Below are 14,263 nucleotides of genomic sequence, written 5' to 3' on the forward strand. Positions count from 1 at the left end.
CTGAGCGGGAACGGGGTTGACGTCCATGCCATGACCAGCTGCGGTAACCCCTCCGAGATGAGGGCCTCTGGCGACATCTGCCTCGGTCCCATTGGTACTCACTCCTTGAAGTGGAGCGGTGCCAAGAGTCTCAGTCGGATGGCACCCAACCAGACAGTCTGGTGGGAGTTGGGGGCGATCCACGTGGACTTTGCCCTGAACGGTCGCTGGGCATCGAACAGCTTTGGGAACATTCCCTCGACCGAGATCGGTACTGAGCCAGGGGCAACTGCAGAGATCCCAGTGGTGGCTTGTCCCTGCAGCGTGGGACCGACATCAGTGATGCTCCTGGTACCGGCATGGACATGACGTCCCGGTCTGCCTGTAGGGCCTCCAGCATGGAGGGCATCCGGACATCTGGGGAGACCTGGTCCAAAGTGGCCGGGCTACTCCACTCTACGCGAGTCGGAGGCCTGGAAGCCTGAGGGGATCGAGGACTGCCTGACATGGGTCTAGCCTCTGCCCCAGGTTTTCCTCGGTATTGCTGCGAAGGAGTCTTTTTTGCCTTCTTGTGCCCCGTGGATGGTGAGCGGTGCCGACCGGTCGAAGGCTCGCGGTGCCCGGTGCTGGCTCGGAGTGGTGCACTGGAGTCGGGATCAGTGCCAGCTCCATCAGAATGGTCCAGAGCCTAATGTCTCCTTCCCTCTTGGTCCGAGGTTTGAACGACTTGAAAATCTTGCAACGATCGCTGATATGGGTTTCTCCCAAAAAGCGTAAACAGTCTGCATGTGAGTCACTCCTTGGCATAGATCGCCTACAAGTGTCACATGACTTAAAATCCAGGGCACGGGGCATGCCCCGGTCTGGACGCTCTAACTAACTGAACTAACCGAGCAGCTAACTACAGGTACTAACACTGAACGAAAAGGCAGTTCTGGGGCCGAGCTACAGCAAAGCTGGAGCAGAGTAGTTCCGATGCACCTTCACTGGCGGCAAGAAGGAACTGGGGGGGAGGGGGGTGGGTTGGGTTCAGATCCCCTTATACCGCGCCATGGAGGCGCCACTCCAGGGGTCGCTGGGGCACTCCCCCTACGGGTACTGCTAGGGGAAAAAACTTCCGGCACCAGTGCACGTGGCGAGCATGCACATCTATTGGGGAATACACATGAGCAATCACTCGAAGAAGAAACAAAATCGCTGATACAGTTTGAGGATGACAAAAATTGGGGGAAAATGATAAATAATGAAGAGGACAGGTCACTGATACAATGTGATCTGGATCATAAGCAAACCATTTAAGTATTAACACAGCTAAAAGTAAATGTATACATCTAGGAACAAAGAATGTAGGCCATATTTACAGAATGGGGGACTCTATTCTGGGAAGCAGTGAGTCTGAAAAAGATTTGATGGACATGGTGGATAATCAGCTGAACATCAGCTCCCAGTGCAATACTGTGGTCTAAAGGGTTAATGAGATCCTTGGATGCATAAACAGGGGAATTTTGAGTAGGAGGAGAGAGGTTATTTTAACCTCTGTATTTGACACTTGTGCAACCATTGCTGGAACACTGAGTCCTGCTCTGGTGTCCAGAAGGATATTGATAAATTGGAGACTTCAGAGAAGAGTCACAAGAATGATTAAAGGATAGGAAAACATGCCCTCTAATGACAGATAAACTCAAAGAGCTCAATCTATCTTGAAGAGAAGGTTAAAGGGTGGCTTACTTACAATTTACTATCCCCTAAATGGGGGAAACAATATTTGATAATGGGCTCTTCAATCCAGCAGAAAAATATATAATAACAATCCAATGGCTGGAAATTGAAGTTAGACAAATTCAGACTGGAAATAAGGTATAATTTTTTAACAGTGAGGGTAATTAACCACTGGAACAATTTACCAAGGGTTGCAGTGGATTCTCCATCACAGAATTTTTTAAATCAAGACTGGATATTCTTCTAAAAGATCTGCTCTAGACATTTTTGGAGGTCAGACTAGACAATGGTCCCTTCCAGCCTTGAAATCTATGACAGTGGAGATGCTAGAACTTGACAAGAGATTTTCCCAAAAATTCTTACTGAAAGCCCTGTGCTGGGAAAAAAACCCAAAAAACAAAAAAATCCTAAGTATCATACTTCGTGATTTGTGGCAGGAAAATTTCAAACTAAAGCACTACATCCCTGGGCAGTTGGTCCCCGGGCAGTTGGTCCCCAGGAGGCCACATTGGAAATGTAACCTGAATTATATGATTTCAAAGCAGAGAAAAATTAAGCATTAGAAAACAAACAGCATTTACCTCAAGTGACCCTCTCTGGACTGTAGGGTACAGGTGAGCAACTACGTTTGCTTTAGTCAATAGTAGCTGCTAAAATGACATACCTGCTAAACAACAACTCCCCCACCACACTCCCAGCATTAAAGACTAACTAGTCACGCATATGTATGCTGCCTAAAGCCACTCATCCCTGCTGTACACAGTGTGCCTCTCCCACATTCTTTTTTCGGGTGAATCACTCATTTCTACTTCATTTCAGTCTTCTCCTTTATACCTTTAAGCCATGGTAACTGCAAGAACAAGCAAGCAGGTGACTGCACATCACATAGCAGCAGAGGGTGAGTTTCAGATGAGGGGCTGAACGCTGTGCTGCTTTAGGAGTGCTGGAGAAGTGTTTGTTACCTCCCATAACTTGATGAGCTGAAAGAATTTTGCATTGCTCAATTTCAGAAGTGCTCCATCTGAACTATGACCTGTCAAACTCAGAGCAGGGGAGAGAATACTTAGACGTGATAGAGAGCTTTACATGTTCAAAGAACTCAGCAAACATCCATTCTCAACCTTCCAATGAAGTAGACAAGTACCAATTCCATTTTACAAAAGAAGACTGCACAAAGTGACTTCCAGGCTCCCCACAGAGCCAAGACGAGAAACTCAGGTATTTCTGTCTCAACACCTACCTACTTCATTTTTCCAGCCAGCAAAGAGCCAGCACTAAGTTTTGCACATTATTATTAAACTCCAATCTGCATACTACAGCGGCCAGCACACAGAGCTCCAGAGACCGAAAACCCCTGCCCCCAAAGGGCTTAATCTTATGGTATGTCTACACTGCCCATGTGACAGCACACTGCCTTGGCAACGCTGTGACGTGGGCAGTGTAGTCACGCTTTATCACTGGGGGAGAGCTCTCCGGACGATGAAAAATAACCACCCCAAGCAAGGGGTGGCAGCTTTAACACCGGGAGCATGTCTCTCAGCGATAAAGTGCTGTCTATACTGACTGACGCTTTTCAGCGCTAAAACTTTTGTCGCTCGTGGGGGGTGTTTTTTCACACCCCTGAACGACTAAAGTGTTAGCGCTGAAAGCGGTAGTGTAGACAGCCTAAAAAAAATAAATTAAAAAAAAAAGACACAGATGAAGAGTTTGGGACAGCAATAAAACAAACTAATGAGTATCGGGATGACCAGTGCAGTTATTTTTGTTGTGGTTGTTTTAAAGGGGGTAAAAGTAAGCTGAGGGAGAATCGCAGCAATGTGTCCTCCCCATCCACTCAAAATCTTTTAAACGGAGATGGGGATTTGTGCTTTACCTGCAAGTTAGATATTTTCCAGAAATACCAGGTGGTGACACACAGCTTCCAGGCAGAGAGAGAGAGAGAAAACCTCTGCATTTCAATGGCCCTCACCTCCAGGAGACCAAGCAGGCAACATTCTCAAACTGCCAGATAACGTGGGAGAAGGTGCAGAACTCCCTGCTCAGAGAATACAGTACAGGTCATTTAACAAACGGACACTGATGGCAACTGCAGGCTTAAGACACATCCCACAAGTGTGACCAGGGAAAAAATGCAATGAAAGTAAAAATACCCTGTGTCCTATAAGACAAGTTTGCCTTTTATAATTCAGGCCTCTCTCCCCTGACAGCATTCAGCCCTAATCAAATCCAACACCATCAATACAGTATTTACTGCTTGATATTAATTCCCATTTATCTTGCACTGCCCTCAACTTACTGTGCTGCATATTTTTGTTTTGAAAACATAACGGCATTGTAGGATTCTGTGCATGTATCCAGTCCAGCCTGGGGCAAATCAAGGCATTTTAAATATCAAGCAGGAAACCTTGATCGAAATCATTAATTTTCACCTTGTTTTGTACTTGTAGTTTTTAGTTATTTTCTTAAAGAAAGGATGATTCTCATTAATGACAGGTTTCAGAGTAACAGCCATGTTAGTCTGTATTCGCAAAAAGAAAAGGAGTACTTGTGGCACCTTAGAGACTAACCAATTTATTTGAGCATAAGCTTTCGTGAGCTACAGCTCACTTCATCGGATGCATACTGTGGAAAGTGTAGAAGATCTTTTTATACACATAAAGCATGAAAAAATACCTCCTCCCACCCCACTCCCAGAGCAGGAGAGTGGGGTGGGAGGAGGTATTTTAAATTTGGGGGAGGGTCTACCTAATTCATTGTACTTTATAGGGCACCTATTGCTGCAGCATCTGAATGCCTCAGGGTTGGAAGGGACCTCAGGAGGTCATCTAGTCCCACCCCCTGCTCAAAGCAGGGCCAATCCCCAACTTTTGCCCCAGATCCCTAGATGGCCCCCTCAAGGATTGAACTCACAACCCTAGGTTTAGCAGGCCAATGCTCAAACCACTGAGCTATCCCTTCCCCGAAAGAAGCATTCATCAAAGTATTTCTCCTCCCAACACCCTTGTCAGCCAGGGCAGTGCTATTATCCACATTTTACAGAGTGGGAGCTAAGGCCCCGAGAGACTAAATGCCTTGCATAAGGTCACACAGGAAGCATGTGGCAGAGCAGGGGACTTGTCCAGTATCTGCCTGTACATTCAAGAATGATAAAGCACCTTTGATGAATGCTTCTTTCGGGGAAGGGATAGCTCAGTGGTTTGAGCATTGGCCTGCTAAACCTAGGGTTGTGAGTTCAATCCTTGAGGGGGCCATCTAGGGATCTGGGGCAAAAATTGGGGATTGGCCCTGCTTTGAGCAGGGGGTGGGACTAGATGACCTCCTGAGGTCCCTTCCAACCCTGAGATTCTATTCTGATTCTTCTACAATGAGCACCGCTGAAAGAATGCTGATATTTAAAACATCCCTATTATGCTTTGAAACTAGTATTACACTGAGGTAAACAGGAGTAGCTCATACCATAGGGCTAATGTTCCAGGCGATCTGCAGACACAGGCAGATATTACTACATCAGTTTACATGCAGTTCATATTATGAAGTTTATCTTCAAAACCACAAAAGCCAATGATTTAATTCTCTTTTCACGCAAAGGGTGAGATTCTGGACCACAGTTATGCAGCAATATGTGCAGCCACATTAGACAGGGAGCCCAGGAACGAATAAAGTGCTACAGTGAATGGAAGAGAGGGATCTGAATGCAAGGTGGGCAACAATGCATACACCAATACCTGGGAGTACTACAGAAGTAGTCAGCTGACTAGTTTTATCTTGACAGAGTCTGCCACATTGGTGTGGGGCCAATAAGCAAACACCCCACGTTTTTTTAGTAGATGAGACTTCACTATGTGGTGCTTTCCTGCGAGCCCTATCTGCACAGAATGAAGCAAACAGCTTTAGTTATTCTTCTAGCATTAATTCTGTAAGCACAACAAGACGCTGCAGCATCCAGATTAACGTGTGGAGGGAAGGGCAAACAACAGTGAGAGATGAATTTTAAAAACAAGGCAAAAAGACTAGACAGGAAAACTAATAGATCTTTCCTCAAATGAAAGGATAAAAGATCTCACTGCTGCTGTTTGTACCTTTGATGAGGCGATACCACTGTTTGCAGACAAGGGCAGCGGTTTTGTGCTCCTGGTATGGTGAAAGAAAGGACAGGATATATTCTAAAACCTCTTCTGGCAGCTCCAACATTGATCGGTTATGCCTGGTCTCCTCAACCTCCAGCTCAGCATGCGGCTCATCGTCTTGCTCCATTGTCCCTTCCACCACTGCTTCTTCTGGGTCCACAGCCATGAAACTGTCATCTTCGCTGTCCGAGGAACTGGCCATGGCATTCCACTCCACAGCTTCAAGGAAAAAAAAACACATTAAAGTTATATAGAAATAGCGTGCTTAGAAAAGCCTCACATGTTGGATTTAGACATCAGATCTACACCAAGTTCTGCTTCAATAAACTGCGAGGCAAAATATTTTGATATTTCAGTCCTCTTGCTAAGTGTGGCAGTGATAATGCATGACAATGGCACAAACGACCTACTTTAAGTGAGCAAGATGCACAAAGTAATCAGTGGAACCAGCCTTAGCCACCACCACCACCAGTGGTCACCAGCTACAGACTGATTGTTTAGGGGGTAGGGGGATTTTAATAAAACCAGGGTGAAAAACTGTTTCAGAGTTTCTTCTTATGGGTAATTTTAAGTGTATTTAATTTATGCACAACATTACAAAGTCTATTACCATGATCGTGGGATCAATTTCTAATGTGGATCTCATCCAATATGCCACTTGTAGTGACAATGTTCCATCTTATCTGGGGTTGTGACCCCAGGCTTAAGTTTTATTAATAAAGGGAAAAAACAGAAAATTGGTGATTTCAGACTATAGAGGCTCATAATGTTTACAAGCCTTTAAATGAAATTTGCTGCTACTAAAAGTTAAGCTTTTAAGGCTGACAAGATGTTGCATGTTCATTTTAATGGTTCTTTCCAGGTATAGATCTAGAGGTTACCACAATGAAGAAATTCAGTCCCGTATCATCTGTTAATGTAATCAAGAATGAGTTTGGAATTCGCCAAGCAAGAAACTCACCACAGGGCCCCAACAATGGCAGGGTCTTCTCCTCTAGGCCCCCCTGTGGGACAGGGGTCTAGGAGGAGAAAAAGGGGAAATTAAAACTTCAACTGGGAGTTGCCCTGCTGCTGAAAGCAAAGGAGGAGACTAGATCATGAAGCTAAGCTAGACATCAAGCAATTGCCTCAACCTCCATTGCTTGTGTTTATGGCCAAGGGAAGGGTTTAATAAGCTGTGCATGTCAATGAGAGACTGTCAGTCAATCTAAAGGTTTCAGAGTAACAGCCGTGTTAGTCTGTATTCGCAAAAAGAAAAGGAGTACTTGTGGCACCTTAGAGACTAACCAATTTATTTGAGCATCCGATGAAGTGAGCTGTAGCTCACGAAAGCTTATGCTCAAATAAATTGGTTAGTCTCTAAGGTGCCACAAGTACTCCTTTTCTTTTAGTCAATCTAAAGTATTCAGAGGTCATGGCTGCTTAAAAATAATAGTTAAAATGACAAATGGTTACCTGTGCCACCACAGATTAGTGAAGTTGAAAGCACAAAAAGACTAGTTTACTGTCACCTACTCATTTTCTTCACTTCACTCAGTTTGAACAATAAAAACAGTAATAGTCGGAGTCGCTTTTCTTATCCCTGCGCTCTAATGTTTGCGTTTCAAACTGGGAAATAATTAAACCCAAACAAATACATTATTTCTATTTATAAAAGTTTGAAAGCTTTTTATTAAATAAAAACAAGAAATAGAACCGAAATTTGGAGCCAAAACTCCAAACTTTTTAACGAAATAGTCCCCTTTACCTATATAATCAGACACACTCGCACATTGCGTCCTTATAAACTATTTGATTTTCATGACTGAAGATACCACTCAACTTGCCCAAATAGTGCCAGAAATTAAAAGAAAAAGCTTTCTATTAGTGAAGGTCTTTCAGCCTGTCACTATTTCCATTATTGTCCATCATTATTTGTACAGTTCCTAACTCCCATCAAATACAATTCAAAAGCTTCATTTAGAGATCAGTTGTGTAAATAAAGATTGACTTTAAAATATGTTTAGAAGTAGGAGGAGTTTGCTCCTGATACAGTTAGAGCTATATTCAAATTAATGTTAATTCTACTGCAGGATAAGCTAATAAAATGTTTCAGAAATCTGTGTTAGCTTTAAAAATATTAAAGTTAATGTTTAAAATCAAATTTACACAAGAGGGAAGGTACTGTACACCTGGGGTCGGGCTTGGGTTATGGGGGATTGCAAGTATCGGTTACAAGGTTCCCAAGGTACATACATATCACAACCAGCACAGATCCAGATGGGGGTGTGGGAGTTTTTAAAGCATCAGTGGATAAGTGGGCTCAGGTATGCCACCCATGGAATGTATTAAGAGTCCAAGTAAGTACTGGTGTAGAGAATAAGTACATGGGTGGGGTGCATCCCTTGTTTCGTCAGGGAAGGAAGTGGGTTATTTCCCTGGTCGGCATTCTCAGTTACTCGACCTGGTACTGGCGGTGTCCCATGACACCAACAGCCTCTCACTTTTATCTCAGCCACACGAACAATTTTCTCTTGCGTACGCTAGAACAATGGAGTCTCATATTTGACAAAAATAGAGCTCCGGTTTGTAGAATACGAGGCAAGTCATCACTTAATCTACTTGTTACATTTACTGCAGAGCTTCAGATAGAAAAGTACTGACTTGATAATTTACTTAGATGGCTTACAAGTCACTAGAGTTTAAACAAATAAACAACTAAAAGGTTATTTCAATACCACCTGTGTCCAGCTGTCTATCCACAGCAGGTATGGAGAAGAAAACAGCAGGCAAAGTAGGGGTTTATGGCCCTTCAGGCCTCTTTGTCAGTATCTCCAGCTATTTAGATATGACTAAAAGTAATAGGATAATACAGTGACAATAATGCTAGACTAGGCAGCGCTCGAAGCCTTAAACCAATCGCTGCAGGCAATCTGCCAACCAATGTGGTACACAGGCTTCTGTCTTCATTAAGACCATCCTAGTCATTTTAAAAACATCAAACCCCATTTCCCAGGAGAATGACTAATCCCATTTTAGTGGAAGAGTTGTGGTAATTTGAGTTTACACATACACAGCTGCCAGGTTAAGGCATCAGTGGGATGGGTTGTGCTGCAGCTGCTCCATAATTACATGCTCATTGCTAGTTCAAACCAGCTTTTAAAGTTCATTCCAATCATACCATAATGAAGAGCAATATCTCTCCATGCTCCCAGGGGAGGGGTTTTTTATTTAAGTAACAAATTTCCCTTTATGTATAGATATATTTTAAACAATATGCTAAATTATAAACATTGACTTGCAAGTGATACAAAGTGCATCAATCTTTTTCAGCTCTTCCAACAAATTGATCAACCTAAGACAACTTTGCTGGATTATCAAGGAACATCTGAAGGCTCCTAGAGCCAGGAACTAGACACTCATTCAGAACACTGCTACCACCTTGCACAGATTCAAGAAAGATTGGGATGGGACGATAATCTGAAGGGAAACTAGCAGTTCATTTTCTCCCCAGACCTGACCTTTACATCAGACCTTAACATAGCAAGCAGTAAGTTAGGAGACTATTATCTCAAATAAATTTGTTAGTCTCTAAGGTGCCACAAGTACTCCTTTTCTTATTATCTTTATGTAGCCACTCGAGGGAGTAGTCTGCCAATAATATGATTAGAGCATGAAGGAGTCCAATTTACAACATGAGATGGACTTGGGAGCATCCCACTTGGTAGCTGGCTGCTAACAAGCCTCTCCAAGCCTCCTACTCCACCAATGAAGGAGAAACTCCAAAATCAAGTGGTCTTGACTAGCTCAAGAAGCTAACAACCTAGAATAGCATTTAACAAAGGCACCCAATGAGAAGAGAAACTTTGAACAACTATTTGTTCTGTTGAGGGCTAAGGAAACATCTTCCAGTTGCCAGAACATAGTTACTCTTCTCAAATAAAGACTCTTGATCTAATATCTGATTAATAGAGAATGTAATATGGAAGCGGAGAGATCACTGGCTGGAAGAGTAGCAGGTAAAATCTAGGTAAAATCAACAAGTAAAGAGTTTTCTAAACAATAAGCTTAAGGATTAAAACTTTAGCTGACAGGATATTTAACTCTGTGGGTAATATATACTTCAGAGGTATAATATTTAGTTAATGTGATTTATATTATAAACAAAGTTAACAACAAAATATCAAGAGACCCAGATCTCCCCTACTGAAGAAAGTTTGAAGTCAGAATTATCACAAACATTCCAACATTTATGTTAATTGGAGAAGGGTCATCTATGGTGGAAAATTTTAAGAATAAGTGAACTCAGCAATGGTATAAATAATCTCATAAGCCGCAATATTATAAAGATGTTTGATAAGATTACGTACAGATTAGTTCTCAAGAGAAACCCCCCTCCAGCAGGGAACTAAAATGCCAATAAAGGAAGTATAACCCAGACACTCACTACCAGAGGGGACCAGGCAACAATGGGAAATGCACAGATACAGAAACAGGATAAGAGAACAAGCAGGTGTTAAATATTGTTATGTTTTAATAGAAAGATTAATAAAAATGTCGGCTCAATTAAAAAATTTACAGTAAATCAGACTCCAGATCAGGTACAGCAATATAGATGCTTAAAAAAGGAAAAGCAGTATTTGTTGGAGTTTTAAAATTGCTATATGATAGGAACTATCTAAAATGTCATGTTTAAAGAGGCACAAATGTAATGGAGGCCTGGCTAAGAGGGCTCACTGCTTTTAACCAATGGTAATATAATAGACGAGAACAGACCTGAATTCATGGGCGAGTTTATTAATGTCATGACTGTTACTGTTAAAGGGGTGAACAATCCAACAAAAAGGAAAAGGGTATTCTGCTCACTGAAAAAGGATTTCCCCAGTATCTTCAGGAAACACACTTGAAGAAAAATGATAATACCTAAATACTTCTTGGACGCAATCATTGTCTCTCTCCAGGGTAATCTAACAGAAGAGAGGTGGCAATACTCTTCGCTAAACACTTCCCTTTTGTTGTTTCTGCACAACTCAGACAGAGGGCAGATATATTTTAATTAAGGGGTCCTTGAAAGGTAAACTTCTCACATTAGCCAATGTGTATATTTTCAATCAGGGAGAGCTTTGTTTTGGGGTTTGTTTGTTTTTTTAGGGTTTTAAGAAGTTTTAGGGAAAGGGACTTTATTCTAGGGGAGATTTTAATGAGATGCTTAACCCCACTCTGGATCAATCAAATGGACACAGCAGGTGATCAGCAGGAGGAAGAGCAAATTTGTTGCATCACAAACAAAAAGAGGATCTCATGGGCATCTGGTGGTAAATGAATTCAGATGTCAGGGTCTACACATTCTTCTACTTATGGATCTTATTCCAGGATAGATGTGATTTTTATTTCTAGGACCTTGGCTAATTTGGTCAAAAAAGCTGATCTGGAAGTTATTACTTGGTCTGAGAAGTCCCTGCATAATATATTAGATTAAAAGACTGAGACCTGCTCTACACTACACAATCAATGTAAATCTACTAAATCAATGTAAGGCAGCTTACGTCGACCTAATTGTGGATGTGTCTACACTAAAATTTTGCTCCCACTGATATAACTGCCCTGCTAGGCTGACTTGGTATAACTCCATCTCCACGAGCAGGATAAAGTCAAGGTTGATGTAATTCGGTCTACAGTGTGTCAGTGTAGACGCTGTTGCTTATGTTGATGATTACTGGCTTTCAGGGGCTGTCCCACAATGCCCCCACACTGACAGTACAATTGATACAAGCACTCCTGGTGAGTACGCACAGCTCTGACGCAAGCAGCAAAGTGTAGACACATGTAAGTGGCTGTATGCTGATGAAAGTTAGGTCGACTTAATTTTGTAGTGTAGATATGGCCTGAGACAGTGAAAAAACAAAGGGCCTGGTGGTTGAATATAGCTTTGTGATAGGACTCCCTCAGAATTCAAAAGCTGAAGGAAATTTTTCAGATATATAGAACAAAATTATATGGAAGAGATCAAAAATGTTCTCTGGGGTGCTGAAAAGGCAGTAATGAGGAGGATCCTTATAACTGAAGCATTATATCTCAAAAGGATAAGGGCTCTTGAACGAGTTTGGTTAAAGAACTTTCTGTTTTGCAAGGTAGACATGAATCTACAGGTACTAAAGGAGTGTATAGAAAAAAATATGATAAGAGGGAAGATTCACCTGTTACAAACATGTAAGACTAAGCAAACAGATATATCAAATTATGAAAAGGACAATAAAGATAGGTTTTTAGCCAGAAAAATTAACAAATAATCAGCCATCCAGCCTGGTTAGAAATAAAAAGGCATTAAACAGATCACTAAAACGTTTTCCAATCTTTGTACCCTTCAGAACATCCAAAGCCTAAACTTATAGACATTTGAGAAGAGTGAAACTACTTTCGCTGTCAGAGGAAGGTCTTGATAGGTAAATTACTGCTAAGGAAGTTGAAGTTGTAATTGAGAATTTAAAATCCAATAAAGCACCAGGTCCTGATTGGTTTTCTGGGGAGTATTACAGAGCGCTAAAGCAAGTGCTGGTCCCTGTTATAACTGAATTGTTCAGTGGTCTATTGCAAGGAAACAAGATTCCAGATTCCTAGAAAGAGGCAAAAATTGTGGTCACTCCTGAAGGAAGAGATCTTACCAACTGTGCAACATACAGACCTATTCCTAATTAACATGGATGTTAAAACTTATGCCAAGAACTTAGCAAGCAAACTGAAAATCATATTGTCCAAATGTGTTCACCCTGACCAATTTGAGTTTGCTGATGGCAGGCATTTATCTGGTAATAGCAGATGAACTCTGAATTTGATCTATAATGTTAATTCTAGTAATCTTCTTGAGTGCTGCTTCCTTTGGATGCTGAGAAAGCCTTTGAATGACTGGAATGGGAGTACCTCAGGCAGAATTTGGTATGGTTTGGTTTTGGAAATAAGTTTTATAGGGACATATCAGCTCTTTATACTCAACCCTGAGTTTCTGCTGTGGTTAGTGGTCATTAATCCCCTTTTAATTTATGTAACAGTAAGGGACAGCGTTGCCCATTATGCCCCCGTTTGTTTTGGCAATAGAGCCATTTGCAATAAATGTGAAAAACTGCCCCTTGGTAAAGGGTATCAAATCACTTTCTGGATTAGAACACAAAATAGCTCTGTATGCTGATGATGACTTATTATATTTTCAGGATCCAGAAGACTCAATTAAAAATTACAGAACAATTGACTTTGAAATTTAGGCAGGTATCAGGTTTCAAAATAAATGATAAATCTGAAATTTTAGAAATTAATATTCCCAAAAAGATCAAAAATGGTGGTCAACTCCATGAATTTAAATGGGAAAAGGAATCTTTAAAATATTTAGAAATACTCACTGTGGAGAAAACATTTTTAAGGCAAATTACCCTCCACTGTGGAATAAATAAAAAAAGACCTGGAGAAATTGACCAATATAACATTTCTTGGTTAGGTAGAGTAGCCTTGGTTAAGGTTGAGTGTCCTCTCAAAGTTATTATTTTTGTTTCAGTGCACCCCTGACATGACATTAAGAACATGGCAGGATGTGCTATTAAAATTTGTCCTGAAACATAAAAGAAACAGGGTGAACCTGAAAGTTCTGTATAACCTAAAAAGTAAGCTTTCCCTAATTTGATTTATTATGCATCACGAATAAAATGTGATCAACGGGGTTAATGACAGACCACTCAAACAGAACAGGAGCCTAAATATAACTATTTTTAATAATTATTGGGTTAAAAAGAAATTTAGATCAAAAATAAAAAAAATCACCCACTCACACACCTGGCAGCTTTGGACAGTTTTTTTTTTTTTTTTAAATTCTTGTCAATCAAGGCCCTTTCACTGATATTGCCTAAAAATAAATTCCTGGTTATTAAAGTACCTATTTGTTGCAGGTAAAAGCTGAGATTACACAATGCAGACGGCTGTTCGTGGGTCCTGATTTGAAATCATACCAAGAGATACGTAATATAAACTATATAAAGATCTTGTATTTTCAGTATTTACAAGTCAAATGTTTTATTGTGAACTCTGGCTACAAGTCAGCTCTATCTAGACCTTTAACCACATTTGAGGAGTTGACCCAGGAACAAGTTGGAACAAAAGGTTTAATTTCTAAAATATATACAATTCTGATTGAAAAATATGTTGAGAAGAAAAGCAGATGAAAAGATGAGAGTGGGATTTGGACAAATTATATGGAAAAGGAGATATACATCCTCAATTTGGGTAGCTCAAGGAAATGTATAAATTACTGTGTACGTGGCGTTGAACTCCAGTTAAGAGCCATAATATTTTTGCTACTATGGAGGCTCTCCACTGGAGGGTTTGCAGGGATATAGGAACATGTGGTGGTTGCATCCAGGAGTTAAGACAGTTTTTGGAGGAAATTATTAAAGAGAGACATCTTCTGACAAAATACT

General features: G+C 41.2%; 1 protein-coding gene across 9 annotated transcripts in view; it reads right to left on the reverse strand.

Annotated features, from left to right (window-relative positions):
- Positions 1 to 14,263, reverse strand: part of FBXO42 (F-box protein 42) — a 100,625-nt gene that overhangs the window by 58,105 nt on the left and 28,257 nt on the right. For 7 of the 9 annotated variants that reach the window (XM_077837132.1, XM_077837135.1, XM_077837134.1 and 4 more), the window contains one exon: positions 5,778 to 6,044. In XM_077837132.1, coding sequence (XP_077693258.1) covers positions 5,778 to 6,027 — 250 coding nt within the window. In that variant the 5' untranslated portion in view covers positions 6,028 to 6,044. Of the gene's footprint in view, positions 1 to 3,571; positions 3,687 to 5,777; positions 6,045 to 6,786; positions 6,845 to 14,263 lie in introns of those variants that run through there. The other 2 variants (XM_077837130.1, XM_077837133.1) reach the window with 2 other exon arrangements.

This window comes from Eretmochelys imbricata, chromosome 18, assembly GCF_965152235.1.
Source record: "Eretmochelys imbricata isolate rEreImb1 chromosome 18, rEreImb1.hap1, whole genome shotgun sequence".
Classification (NCBI taxonomy): Eukaryota; Metazoa; Chordata; order Testudines; family Cheloniidae; genus Eretmochelys; species Eretmochelys imbricata.